Source organism: Myotis davidii, unplaced genomic scaffold, assembly GCF_000327345.1.
Source record: "Myotis davidii unplaced genomic scaffold, ASM32734v1 scaffold107, whole genome shotgun sequence".
Classification (NCBI taxonomy): Eukaryota; Metazoa; Chordata; class Mammalia; order Chiroptera; family Vespertilionidae; genus Myotis; species Myotis davidii.
In genome coordinates, this window is record NW_006383012.1 from 5,255,786 (window position 1) to 5,269,889 (window position 14,104).

General features: G+C 37.4%; 1 protein-coding gene across 1 annotated transcript in view; it reads left to right on the forward strand.

Annotated features, from left to right (window-relative positions):
- The window catches only part of TDRD1 (tudor domain containing 1), a 30,174-nt gene extending 16,597 nt beyond the window's left edge, over positions 1-13,577 (forward strand). Inside the window, exons 15-25 of the mRNA XM_015557962.1 lie at positions 960-1,196; positions 1,786-1,923; positions 4,370-4,480; positions 5,265-5,435; positions 7,396-7,671; positions 8,386-8,505; positions 10,185-10,301; positions 11,472-11,639; positions 12,457-12,684; positions 13,295-13,341; positions 13,421-13,577. Coding sequence (XP_015413448.1) covers positions 960-1,196; positions 1,786-1,923; positions 4,370-4,480; positions 5,265-5,435; positions 7,396-7,671; positions 8,386-8,505; positions 10,185-10,301; positions 11,472-11,639; positions 12,457-12,684; positions 13,295-13,341; positions 13,421-13,513 — 1,706 coding nt within the window. The 3' untranslated portion in view covers positions 13,514-13,577. The remainder of the gene's footprint in view (positions 1-959; positions 1,197-1,785; positions 1,924-4,369; positions 4,481-5,264; positions 5,436-7,395; positions 7,672-8,385; positions 8,506-10,184; positions 10,302-11,471; positions 11,640-12,456; positions 12,685-13,294; positions 13,342-13,420) is intronic.
- The last annotated feature ends 527 nt before the right edge of the window (positions 13,578-14,104 follow it).

Sequence of the window (14,104 nt, forward strand, 5' to 3'; positions counted from 1 at the left end):
AGTGGGATGCTTTTGCTGGCTTGGGATTTGGATCCATTCTGCTGCCACCAGTTGTTGGTAGCCACCTGGTGGCTGCTTTTATATCATTTCTTCCTTGTGGAGCATCTGGGGAGGGGAAGTGGCCACAGTGCCTGAGGCCAACCAACTTCCAGAAGGCCAGCAGTGGCACTGTCAGGATTGTGCTGGCAGTGCCAGTCCATCGGTGCCTGGCCCGTTCTCTGGAGATTAGACCTGCAGGACTACTGAGGGAGGGAGTGTCTGCTGCCAGGCTGGTGGTCCACCAGAATGGGTCAGTCAGCTGAGCGTCTGCCCCCTGGTGGTCAGTGCGTATCAAAGCGACCAGTCAACTGGTCATTCAGTCGCTTAGGCTTTTATATATATAGATGAACTAAGCACTATGTTGGGGCTGCCGTAAATGCCTCATATATAATGTAGGGGACCAGTGTTTTTTCCTGGATTTCTCATACTTTTGTTTATGATTTTCATAGCAACCTTATTAAGACATAATTTACATATACCACAAAATTCACTATTTTAGGTATACAACTCAGTGATTTTTAGTAAATTTACCAAGTTGTATAATTATCACTGTAACCCTGCTTCAGAATATTTACATCACCCAAATGAGATCTCTTGTGCCTGTTTATAGTTAATCCTTGCTCCCCAGGCAACCAGCAATCTGCTTTCTGGCTTTACAGATTTGCTTTTCTGGACATTTCGTATCAGTGGAATTTTGTGTTGTTTTTTTACATAGAACTGTAGAAGGTTTTACAGGCGTTTTCTTTGTAATTTTGCCTTCATTTGCATATTTAGAAAATCTTTCTGCTCAGATGGAACTTTTTGGTTCCAGTGTTTGTCACAGATTACTTAAGTGCACCTTTGTGGAAATTTAAAGCTGAATTTCTAAGTGCTTGCTGTAAGAAATACTTTAACATCCTTTAAAAAAAATCCTTTGTTAGGAGTAAAGCCATCATTAGGAATTTGGACTCCAGAAGCTATTTGTCTGATGAAAAAGACTGTACAGAACACAATGATGACGGTGAAAGTGGTGGGCAAGTTGGAGAACAGTTCCCTCGTGGAGCTTATTGATAAATCCATGACATCTCACATCAGTGTTACTGAAGTTCTCATAGATGCAGGCTTTGCTGCCCAGGAAAAGGGGATAGTGACAGAGAAGCTCATGAAAGAAGCCAATGGTAAGTAAAATGTCAGTCAGACAATGTTCAGGCTGGAGTTCAGATGGTTTCGTGAATATGTAGGTTTTCATATGTTCAAAAAGAATTATGTTGCCTGGCCGGTGTGGCTCAGTGGCAGAGCATATAACCATGAACTAAGAGGTCACCAGTTGGATTCCTGGTCAGGGCACATGCCTGGGTTGCAGGCTCGATCCGCAGGGGTTATGCAGGGAGGCAGACAATTGTTGTTTCTCATCGATGTTTCTAGCACGCTATCCCTCTTCCTTTCTCTCTCTAAAATCAATACAGTAAAATATTAAAGAATTATGTTGAGTACTTGTTGTCTTTTAAATCAGTCATTGGTCTAAATACACGTAAGAGTTGTTTGGGAACTGAATATTTGTTAAAATTTTATGGGTCACTGGCTGCAGTAGGTCAGTCAGAAATGTGAATGAATTTGAAATGTGAAATGTACTGAGGGTAGTAATGGTTGATTGTAATACTGTCAACTTTCCTATGAATTCACTAAGGAAATCATTGAAAATTCAGTTCTTCCAAAGCAGATTTCTCAGACCATTTGGTTTTCTAAAATGTTCATTTATTTTCACAGCTCCCTTGGATGTAGAAGCAAAACTAAATCCATTGGCATGGACATGGGTTGCCCTTACTGTTGACCAAACAGTAGATGTTGTGGTCTGTGTGATACATAGTCCTGGAGAATTTTATTGTCATGTGCTTAAAGAGGACAGTAAGTTGACTCATTTATATTTTTTCACAGATACATTGGTGTAGATAAGAACTCAAGATAAGTTTACTGAATGATAAAAGTACTCTTTCCAAGAAGGGCCAAGTGGGTATTTGTACCTCCAAGAAAGATATGGTTAAACGTAGTTGCCTTTTATTTCAATTTTAAGCCCTTATTTCTATTTCCAACATCTCTCCTTATATTTAAACCAGTTTAGATTTCACAAAATGTCTCCTAAATTCAGTTTTGAAAATTAAATTTAATTGTTGGTTTCATTAAAATACAATATATATATATAAGTGCACGAATAAGAGTATGACAGAAGTTATCACAAAGTCAAAACACTTGTATAACCAACATCTAGACCAAGTAATAAAGTATTGCCAGTAACCCAGAAGTTTCCTTCATGTCTTCCTATCACTACCGCTTCTCTCTTTCAAGAGTAAATACTAACTTGCCTTCTACTAGCATAGATTTTTTTTTTCTGGTTTTGAACTTCATATAAATGGAATGATACAATATGCACTCTTTAGTGTTGGTTTTCTTTACATTGTTTTTTAAAACTGGCCATCATTTTTACATGTAACTGTGGCTTGCTTTTTTGTTGCTGCATAGTGTTCTACTGTATGAATATACCACAGTTTATTATTTCCACTGTTGGATGTTGGACTGTTTCTAGTTTTGAGCTATAAAATAATGTTGCTATGAATATTCTCAAATTTAGTGCACATGTGCATGCGTTTCCATTGATTATATTCCTAGGAATGAACTTACTGGCTATATCTTAGAGCAGCGGTCGCCAACCTTTCGGACCTCATGGACCACCAGTGGTCCATGGACCACCTGTTGGTGACCGCTGTCTTAAAGGTATGTATATTTTCAGCTTGGGTCAATGCAGGCTGAAAGTGAATATGACAGTTGTCAATTTAAGTGTTCTAGTTCAGCAGTCGCCAAAAGTTACAAAAGAGTATTAGTGGAGCCCTGGCAGGTAGCTCAGTGGGTTAGAGCACTGAACCTGTCAGTGAATGCATAAATAAGTGCATTGTTAATCAGGGGTTTTCTCTCTCCCTCCCTCTCTCCCTTTCTCTCTCTAAAATCATTTTTTAAAAATATGTAGTGAAAAGTAAGTTTTCTATTTCCTCTTCTGAATTTTTGTTGTTGTTGTTAATCCTGGCCCGAGGATATTTCTCCATTGATTTTTAGGGAGAGTGGAAGAGAGAAGGAAAGACTGAGAGAAACATCGATGTGAGAGAAGCACACCTACCTATTGGTTGCCTCCTGAACGAGCTCCAACAAGGGCCTGGGCCAGGAGGAGCCTGCAACCAAGGTACCTGCCTTTGACCGGAATCAAACCCAGGACCCTTTGGTCTGCAGGCCGATGCCCTATCTACTGAGCCAAACTGTCTAAGGCTCAATTTTCTGAATACCTTTTCAGAAGTACATACTCTGTACATTTGCTTATGTAAGTGTACATATTCCTTTTATGTAGGCATAAATGATCAAGTACTGTCTGTATATTATTTTTGCAGTTTATCATTCTATCATTCTCTCATTCTATCTTGGATATCAGTTCCCATAGTGTTTTCTCCTTTTTCTAATACACTTTCTATTGTAGAATAATTGAGATTCACAGAAAAGCTGAAAAGATGGTACAGAGAGTTCCTGAGCACCCCTCACTGAGCTTCCTTTGTAGTGAACATCTTACTGCTGTATACTGATAACAATGCCCTCGTCTTGTCACTGTGCTCAGTAAATCGTTGGCATAGGGTTTACTGGGAAGATGAACTAAATAATGACTTAAAATTTGCCCAGTTTTTATTTTTTTTAATATATAGGGTGTCCCAAAATTCATGCAGGAAGTAATTTTGATAGAAAACACAGGTTTATAATTAAAAATTGTAAATTTTTTATTGACTCATAAAGTATACAGTATGTATGGAATAGCACATCAGGTAAATGGCCTCCACAGCTTTGCTGGCACATATGCAAAGCCGTGGTCTTCATTGGTCTTCATTGGTCTTCATTGTCCCTGCTCCTGGGCCATAATTGGTACTTGGTAATGCTTATCGAATTGAAGGGATTGAAATCAAAGGGCAACAGATATTAGAATCTGATTCAATAAACCAAGGAAAATTAGGCTTTTATTTTTTGTTGTTGTTAATGCTCATGCAAAATTCAAATCTTGCGTGAATTTTGGGACACCCTATATATATTTTTATTGATATCAGAGAGGAAGAGAGGGAGAGAGAGAGAAACTTCAATGATGAGAGAGAATCATTGATTGGCAAATTTGCCCAATTTTTAATGAAAAGGGAAAAGCATTTGGTGTACTTAATAGTTGGGGATATGCCTGAGATTATATGATTAAAACATTTTTTAGCTTTAAAGAAAAATCTATATTCTCCATTTAAAAAATATATTGAATGCTGCATGTATATTGTATTTTCAGCTTTAAAGAAACTCAATGATTTGAACAAATCACTAGCAGACCTTTGCCAGCAGAAGTTGTCTAATGACTTTAAGGCAGAAATAGGGCAACCTTGTTGTGCTTTTTTTTCAGGTAAGTTGCAGTTGGTGCAACCTTGACTTTACCAGAACCTTTTGTTTCTTGACATTCAACCTCCCCTTTTTTAATTTAAATTTTTATTGAATGTATTGGGGTGACATTGTTTAATAAAATTATATGGGTTTTATCAACCCTTATTTTTGATGTATATTTTCTTTTTGATATTTAAGCAAATATTTTTCACACTTGACATTAAGTGAATGCTTAAGATGTTTTTTCTTCTCTCTTTGACCAGGAACTTCCAAATGATACTTTCATACTTAAACTTGGTTAAATGCTTTTCTTTCCAAAATTTCTGATAATACTAAAATAAATTAGATAATGGAAAACCTGTCCACTGTAGATTTATTGTTTTTTTCTGGTCACCCCGTTCTTACTTATTTTGAAGTGAAATTTAATGAGATATCTTAATTTCATTGCAAGACTTTTTCTATTTACTTTTCATATTATTTTACCAAGTAACAATTAAAACAATCTGTCAGTAGTAGTGAGAGTATTTTAAGTCTTCCAGATTGACAGACATGCTTACATTTACCTTTATATTCTGATAATTTAAGGACAGGTGATGAATGAAATCTTTAACTTATATCAGATGTAAAAGTGTGGTGCTGTAAAAATTTTGGAGGTATTCTAAAAATTGATTTTGAGTATTCTTGTAGGAATCTGTGAGTGAAAGCTAAAGGCATCATCTGTGGAAGAGCAGGTTTATTAGTTGCTAGACAAATGATGTCTTTTTCATGATACAACTTCCATGTTATAAACTTTATCTTAAATCTAGGTGATGGCAATTGGTATCGTGCTTTAGTCAAGGAAATTGTACCAAATGGAAACATTAAAGTACATTTTGTGGATTATGGAAACATTGGAGAAGTTACTGCAGATGAACTCCAAATGATCCCTTCTGAATTTTTAACACTTCCATTTCAAGGGATACAGTGTTGGTTAGTAGGTATGATGTAGAATAAGAAATCTTCTCTACTGTCTTCTAATACTTAGAGTGCATAAACATCTAAGTATTAATATCTATAATTTTAATATTTTGTGTAAGTTAGAAGATCTTACTTTATAATATACAATTTCAAAATGTATTTTTAAAGATACTGGCCAGACTGTCTGTCGATGTCAGAGTAGGGAAGCAGCTGCTTTTCTGTACTGTGATGGGCGGGAAAATGGATGTCTTCTCATGAAGGTATTTTGCTTCCAATAATTTATCCCAAAGAACTAATCCTGGAATTTCACAAAATCCACCTACAAGGAAACTCATTCCACTGCTGTTAATAAAAGCAAATCAACCTAAATAATAAGAGAAGATGGGTTAAATGGTGCTCCATACAATGGGTAATGGTAGTGTCTGGTTCATGGGGTTGTTGTGAGGATTAAAGGAATGTTCAGAACAGGGCCTGGCACTCAGAGGTCCTATTTTACTGTTTGTTATTACATAGTCATTAAAAGGAGGTTAAATGTGTCATTGATAGAAGAATTGTTCATGATTTAAGTGAAGAAAACAGTTACAAGGAGATGCAGCACAGCATTATAACTGGGAGGACAGACTCTAGGACCAGCTCTGCTCCCTACCAGCTGTGAGACCTCAAGCAAACTATTTAAACTCTGCTCTCCTTTCCTCCCATGCACATAACAGTACCTTCCTCAAAGAGATAAAAGTATAAAAAGCACTTAACAGTGCCTGGGCACTGTTATACCCATAATAGCTATTATTATTATAAAAAAATTATTTAAAAAAGAAATATGAGTATATATGTTCATGTGTGTATTTCCCTGAAAACTGTGGAAGGTTGGATACCAAAATGGTAAAAGTGGTCTGTCTGGAAGCATAGATGCTGTTCATTTGTTCTTTTGCTTATTTGTTTTCTTTCTACTTAATTTGTACTAAGTATGTTTCAGATTATTGTTTTTAATTACCACGTTTTATGTCAGTGTTTCTTAATATGTGGCCCCCGAACCAGATGCAGCAACATGAGAACTTAAAAATGCAGATTCTCATTCCCCACTCAAGACCAACTACTAAATTGCAAACTCCTGGGTGGGGCCCCTAAATCTGTTTTAACAAGCCCTCTAGGTTATCCAGATGCACACTGAAGTTTGAGAATCACTGTTAAGAATAGGGTATAAGCCAAAGTTAGCAAAGAAAAAGAATCTGTGGCTCAATTGTTTAAAATGATATTTTAAAATATTAGAAAACCGTTCACAACGGTGAATTATGTGGTTGACATCTTTTTTTATTTTATTACCAGTATAATTGGCCACTCATCATTGTGTGCAACAGAACATAAAAATGGCTTCTAAAAGAAATAATAGCCCTAGATGGTTTGGCTCAGTGGATAGAGCGTCGGCCCGAGGACTGAAGGGTCCCAGGTTCAATTCTGGTCAAGGGCATATGCCTGGGTTGTGGGCTTGATCCCCAGTGTGGGGTGTGCCAGAGGCAGCCGATCAGTGATTCTCATCACTGATGTTTCTCTCTCTCTCTCCCCCTCTCTCTTCCTCTCTGAAATCAACAAAAAAATATTTTTTAAAAAGTTAAGAAATAACAGTTCTATTTTTGCCTGTTGGGGAAATGCCAGGTAAAGACACATTAGGAGGAAAGTAAGGAAAAGACCCTGAGCAGTAAATTAGCAAATGCATTATTGGTAAATCAGAGATGCAGGGTGTGGATACAGAATTGAGTATTGGAAAAAGATATTCAACATTGCTGACCTGAAGCAAAAATACAGCGTGGCATATACTAGTAAGCCTAACCAATAGACCCAGACACCAGGGGCGGGTGAGGGCGTGAGTCGGGGGCTGGGAGTGCAATGGGGGATAAGGACACACATGTAATACCTTAATAAAGAAAAAAAAATACAGCGTGGGCACAGAATTCTTCTTAATGCTGTTCTGCATATATTTGCCAGATACACAGCCTAGAAACAAACACTGGACTAAGGAAGACATAGCAAAATTTCAGATGTGCGTTGCAGGGATAAAACTCCAAGCCCGAGTGGTTGAAATCTCTGAAAATGGAGTGGGACTTGAGCTCACCGATCTCTCCACTTGTTATCCCAGAATAATTAGTGATATTCTCATTGAGGAACATGTGGTTGTAAAAACCAGTTCACCAGAAAAAGACTTTACAACAAACAGACCTGTCAATAAGCATGATCTTCAGATTGAAACCCCAGGGCATCAAGGTAACATTTTTAAGCCATTTGTTTGTTATTTAAATTTGTGTTATCCTGTGTTTTCAAAGGCTGTGAAAAATATTCTATTCTGAAGGATACAATTTTCCTATAGAAATATGCTTTGTGGAGATAGATTAATAATAGGCTATCTATAATAATAAAAGCATAATATGCTAATTAGAGCAGATGTCCTTCTGGACATCCTTCCAGACGACCTTCCAGATGAAGCTGGGCTTCGAGGGAAGCCGTGCCGGCAGCCGGGGGAAGGAAGGCCTACTCTTGCACGAATTTCATGCATTGGGCCTCTAGTTGAAGTTAATTTAATATTAATTTATTGAAACATGATGGTTTTATTCAACCAACACTGTACTCATTTTTAGTGTAGTTACTTATCAGGTAAACTTGCATCATACATTTGTGTATCCCTTAATGTTTGAATACATTTTAAGAATGATACTAAATATACTACAGAAATGGAAATGTATTACAGAAATACTACAGGAGTGCAGTGGTTCAAAGATTCTCATTACAGATTGTTTTTTTTAAATTTTTTTATAACACCCACAAAATCCCTCAAATTGAATAGATTGTTTTGTAAAAATACAGATATTATTTTGGGAAATTGGGAATGTTGATGAAAAAAAACAGTGAATAAACACATTACTAGGAAAGAATACTGAATTGGACCTGTTTCATGGAGACCTTTGTTTGGTATGTTTTCAGCCGTCTCTTTAGCTCAGCAGTGGAGGACAATAGAATTGCCAGTTGATAAAACTTTACAAGCCAGCATATTAGAAATCATAAACCCAAACTTATTTTATGCTCTGCCAAATGACATGCCGGGTAAGAAATTAAAATTTGAGACCCATTTATGCTAACCTTTTTAACTGTAAAATGAAAGTGCTTATCTGAAGTCATTAGGGAATGGGGAGAAGGAGGAGGGTAATAACTTTGTCTCAAGGTTTTACGGAAGAATTGATCTTATTAGCACTTCAGGCAGATTCACGAATAAAACCACCAGTGTGTACATAAATAGAATGCCCTGCATTCAGCACCTGTTCAACCTAGTCTTAATAATCTACAGCTTTTTATAACAAAACAATGTCTTGATTACTGTATAACTTCTTGTTTAAATGCATTGTGTTCAATTGTATTTATCAAGTTAATCTTCAACAGCCGTGTAAGAGAATTTTTTTTTTTTTAATTCTCACCTGAGGACATTTTTTCCATTGATTTTTTTAGAGTGGAAGAGAAACAGAAACATTGATGTGAGAGAGACACATCGATTGGTTGCCTCTTGCTTGTGCCCCAACTGGGGCCCAGGATTGAACCTGCAACCGAGGTAATCAAACCTGTGACCCTTTGGTCAGCAGGCTGACACTCTAACCACTGAACCACACCGGCCAGGGCCATTTAAGAGAATTTGAAACAAAACTTTTTATATTCAAAGAGTACTTTGTATTCTGTTTATAATCATACTGTTAGTATACCTTTAGAAACTTAGAGAACGGTTTCAACTGTATAGCGTATAAGTAAAGAGTAGCGTATAAGTATTTTTAATTTTCCTTTTTTGTTTCATGGAAGTTTACAATTAAGGCTTCTTGTCAGTGTTGTTTGAGTGTATCCTTGTAGTGTAGAATGTGAGTTAGTGCAAGTTGGGTGGTAGGTATTCACAATGATTTGCAGGTATTTAAAGGCTGAAGAAAATAAACCTTTGTTTCAAATTGTCAGACCTAGAATTGTGATAATATCAATAACTGCTTAAATTTATCTCTAATATTACAAATAATTATCCTTAATCTGTAGAATAGAAAGCAAGGGTTTAGGATTATTCAATCCTGATAACATATACTAGTAGTATGACAAATTGGAAGTATTTCTTTTATTAACTGGAAGCATACCTCAGAGATGATGCAGTTCAACTCCAGACCACTGCAATCAAGCAAATATCGCCCTAAAGCAAATCGCATGAATTTTGCTTCCCAATGCATATAAAAATATTTACATTCTACTGTAGTCTATTAAGTATTCAATAGCTTTATTTCTAAAAAGAAAATGTATATTTCTTAATTGAAAAATACTTCATTGCTAAAAAAGTGCTGTCATCTAAGCCTTTAGCAAGTTGTAAGCTCTTTGCTGGTGGAGGGTCTTACCTTCAATTTGTAAAAAACACAGTATCTGAAGCACTATAGAACCAGGTGTGCCTGTATAACACACTCACTGCAAAGCACACCAAACAATTGTAAAAATACAGCTTAATCATTTTTCGTCAGTGTGAACACCCTAGTATAGCAGCCCCAAGCAAGACATTAGTCTCCACAGGCTTCCTTCTTGCCCCCTCCCAGCACTACATCCCTTCAGCACAATGACCAATAGGGTTTTATTTATTTTTAAAAAATAAATGTATATTTTAATATACACAGAGGTTTTTGGGGGTTATTAGATTTAACATTGTTTTGTATACTATATTTAATAATAGTATTGAAAATTTTTTCACGAAAGATTGTTTTTATATATTTTAGAAGATCAGGAAAAACTGTATGTATTGACAACTGAATTGTTAGTATATTGCAATGCTCAAACGAGGCAATCATCCTATAGACCGAGAGTGGGAGATGCGTGCTGCGCCAAATACACAAGTAAGATTCTTCTAGGGAAAATACTTTTCTCTTTCACATGAAATGATATGGATCTTGTTATTTAAGATGCACATTTCACTTGACTAGGTAGAGAAATTAAAGAAAAGGTCATGGGTTTAATTCAAATATTGGAGTTATTCAGCTTTTCTGTTCCATAACCACAGTTATACTTAGGCAAGGGTATAGGTAGAGATTTACAAATCTGTCAGTACTTCTAGATAACCAGCTCTAGCTAATAATACTCTCTATCAGCGGTTCTCAACTTGTGGGCCGAGAACAATGAAAATACATCCTGCATATCAGATATTTACATGACGATTCATAACAGTAGCAAAATTACAGTTATGAAGTAGCAACGAAAATAATTTTATGGTTGGGGGTCACCACAACATGAGGAACTGTATTAAAGGGTCGTGGCATTAGGAAAGTTGAGAACCACTGTGAGTCTATATGGTGGATCAATAGGTATTTATCAATTAAACTACATTAGACATGCATGTAAGAAAAGTTAAAACGAATCATTTGGGGGTCTGGAATAGATTTATTAAATTTACATTATTTCTAACGGGGAAAAAATGATTCGGTTTTGGAACAAATCGCTTCTCGAATAGCCTTCTGGAATGAATTAAATTTGAGAAACTGTAAGTGATAATTTTTGGTTAGGTTAAATATTCTTTATTACTTTAGTAGTGTTGAATAAACACTATTCACAGGCCAGCCATGTGGTGTACTATAATTAAATTTCTATTTTGTAGCGCTTTTTGTTGTTACTGGTGTTCTGTATACTTTCACTAATTACCTCCAGTTCTCTGCATTAGTGTAAATGCAGTGAACACTTAATGTACTTTTATCAACTTTTATTGTATTAGAAGCCTCTTTAAACTTCTGAACCACTCCTTTCTAGACTGCTTGCCCTCCAGACCTGGAATTTTCCCTTCACCATCATGCTGGGAGTTGTTTCAACACCACCCACCCTTGTTTCTTTGATTTCTCCCCCACCCCACCTTGTTGGCTAGATCTCCCCCTCAGTCATCGGGATCCCTTGTTTTCGGAATCTCTTACTTTACTGTAATATTTGGGTATATTCCATTCTCCAGAAGCTGATAAAAGGTACATGTAAGATGAATTTTAATTATCTCTCATGTTTGAAAAACTCCATTATGTTTTCAGGTGATGATCTCTGGTACCGCGCTATTGTTCTGGGGGTGTCGGAGGCCGAGGTGAAAGTGATCTATGCGGACTACGGAAACGTGGAAACTCTGCCCCTTTGCAGAGTGCAGCCGATCTCCGCCAACCATCTGGAACTGCCTTTCCAAATTATTAAATGTTCGTTCGAAGGTAGATAAGTCACTTTCCAATTTGGGTGTCTCTGGGTTGTTGCTTTTTCCTGTTTGTTCTAGAGCTCTAAGTCTGAATCAAACAGGTATTTCAAGTAACTGCCAAGATTTCTAAGTATCAAGCAGAGTTTACAAAGAAATCTCCTATCTTTTCTTTTTTCATTCTCACAAAAATGATATTCAGTTGGTCCATCTTTGTTTTACAGATGGTTTCATAGTGCCCAGGTTTAGAGGTTGTTTTGTCCCAGGTTGCAAAACTAGGAAGTGGCAGGGCCAGGATGAGCGTGGGTCACCTGACCACTCTTGTGGGGGGTCTTCCTGCTGTGTCACCCTCTGTCTTTGGAGACATTCAGATGACACTGCGTATAGTATTATCTGCATATTTTCAACTCTTCTCTTGGAATTTGTATGAAGTGTGCTGAAGTATTACAGTAGACTTGTACTTACTCCTGATTTCTTTACCTGGAGGTACCCGCAGATAAGAACATACTGATTGCCTCAGAGTCTGCTTTGGTTTTGACTCAGAGAGTTGGGAACCTGTTACTGTTTTTTCTCCCACGTGAATATATGTCCAGGAAGGCAGCCCATTTTCTGTTTGGGCCCTCCAGACCTAGATTAGTGCTGGACACACAACAGGGATCAACGAGTACCTACGTTTTATGTTTTTTAATGCAGCAAATAGCAGTAGTACATCAAAGCATACATAAACCTAGCTAAAATCAGTGAGGCTTTTTCTTATTATCCTTAGATAATTTATCTAAATACTACCTTTTTAAAGGGACTTGAAGATTAACTCTAATATGTAATTTTTTCCCCAGGACTAATGGAATTGAATGGAAGCTGTTCTCAATTAGTAATAGAGCTACTAAAAAACTTCATGTTGAATCAGAATGTAACGCTTTCTGTAAAAGGAATCACTAAGAATGTTCATACCGTGTCGGTTGAGAAAAGCTCTGAGAACGGCGCTGTCAGTCTAACCGATAAGCTGGTGATGTATGGTCTGGCAAGAGACATCACATCTAAAAAGCAAAATGCTCTAAATAAAGGTATTTTTTCCAAGTGTAATAACAAATGTAAGTGTAATTAAGAATTGCTGTTAATTTAGTTGAACTCATCTTTCCTTACTCCCCGTGGCCACATTCCCCCCTCCTCCTCTGTGAGCCCAGTGGCAGGGCTCCAGGTCCTGACGCCGCCTCGAGGACCCCCTGGATGGAAGCAGACCGCGCAGTCCAGACTGTCCTTAGATCAGGCTCCGCAGCACTGTCCTTGGAATTGATGCCAAGAATGTTAGAAATGTCGGGCATTCAGAGTTACTTCCAGTTAACTTTTGATCCTGGTGAAAGGGAAAAACACCCACACTTTTTAGATTGGATCTTATGATATTTCATAAGATGACGATTTGGCAGGCTTGCCCTCAGCCAAAAAGAGACATCCCATATGAGAGGCAGAAGACCTAAAACCTTGGAGACATGGGCATTCATTTGGTAAAATCCCTGGACACAGTAGAGATAGCATGGAAACGCAAACAAAAGGTTAATTGATCAAGTCTTTTGTAGTGGAACCCATGACTGGGGAGGGGCATATGTTCAGACTTTAGGATTTTTGTTATTTATATTGCATGTTTGTGACCTAATGTCTTTTTGCATTTGCTTTTAGAAAAGACGAACAGGATGAATTGCTGCTGCTCAGAATTACAGAAACAAGTGGGTAAAGTTTTCTTTAAGTGAAATGATCCTTTTAACACTTTGAGAAATTAAATGCTACTATTTTTTTCACCCATAGGTTGAAAAACATGAACAGATTCTTCTCTTCCTCTTAAACAATCCAACCAATCAAAATAAATTTATTGAAATGAAAAAGTTGTTAGAAAGTTAAGTAAGTAAAATTTGCTGTTTTTGCCACCTCTGTAACCAGCAGTCGGACACCTGCAGTCCTGCTCTCAGGGCAGAGCTGCTGGAGCGAAAGCTCTCTGCGAGGCTGTGCTTTGTTTTGTGAGCTAATGATCAGAGGCCTGGCTTAATGTTTTGGCTGTTTTCCTAAGTTTCATTGGGCAATCTTCCTTTGGCACTGCCAGTGGCACTGAGCCCAGGGGTGCGTGTTCAGGTTGCAGCAAACTTTCCTACTGTTGTTTGATTTGGGGGAGTGCTCATGTTGATATGTGGAGGGACTCGTAATAATTGCTGTGATGTAAAGCATAGCCCGAAATGCTTTGTGTCTAGATGTGAGATCAACTCTCACTTGTGTGCGTTGCTATAACAGTGTTTAGCTTTAAAAAAAACACCAAAAAAATAGGTTTTTACTGATTTTTAGAGATAGAAGAAGGGAGAGAGACAGAGAGATGGAAACATTGATGAGAGAGAAACATCATTGATCTTCTGCCTCCTGCACACTCCTCACCGGGGGATTGAGCCTGCACCCAGGCATATGCTTTGACCAGGAATCAAACCGGTGATTTCTTGGTTCCTA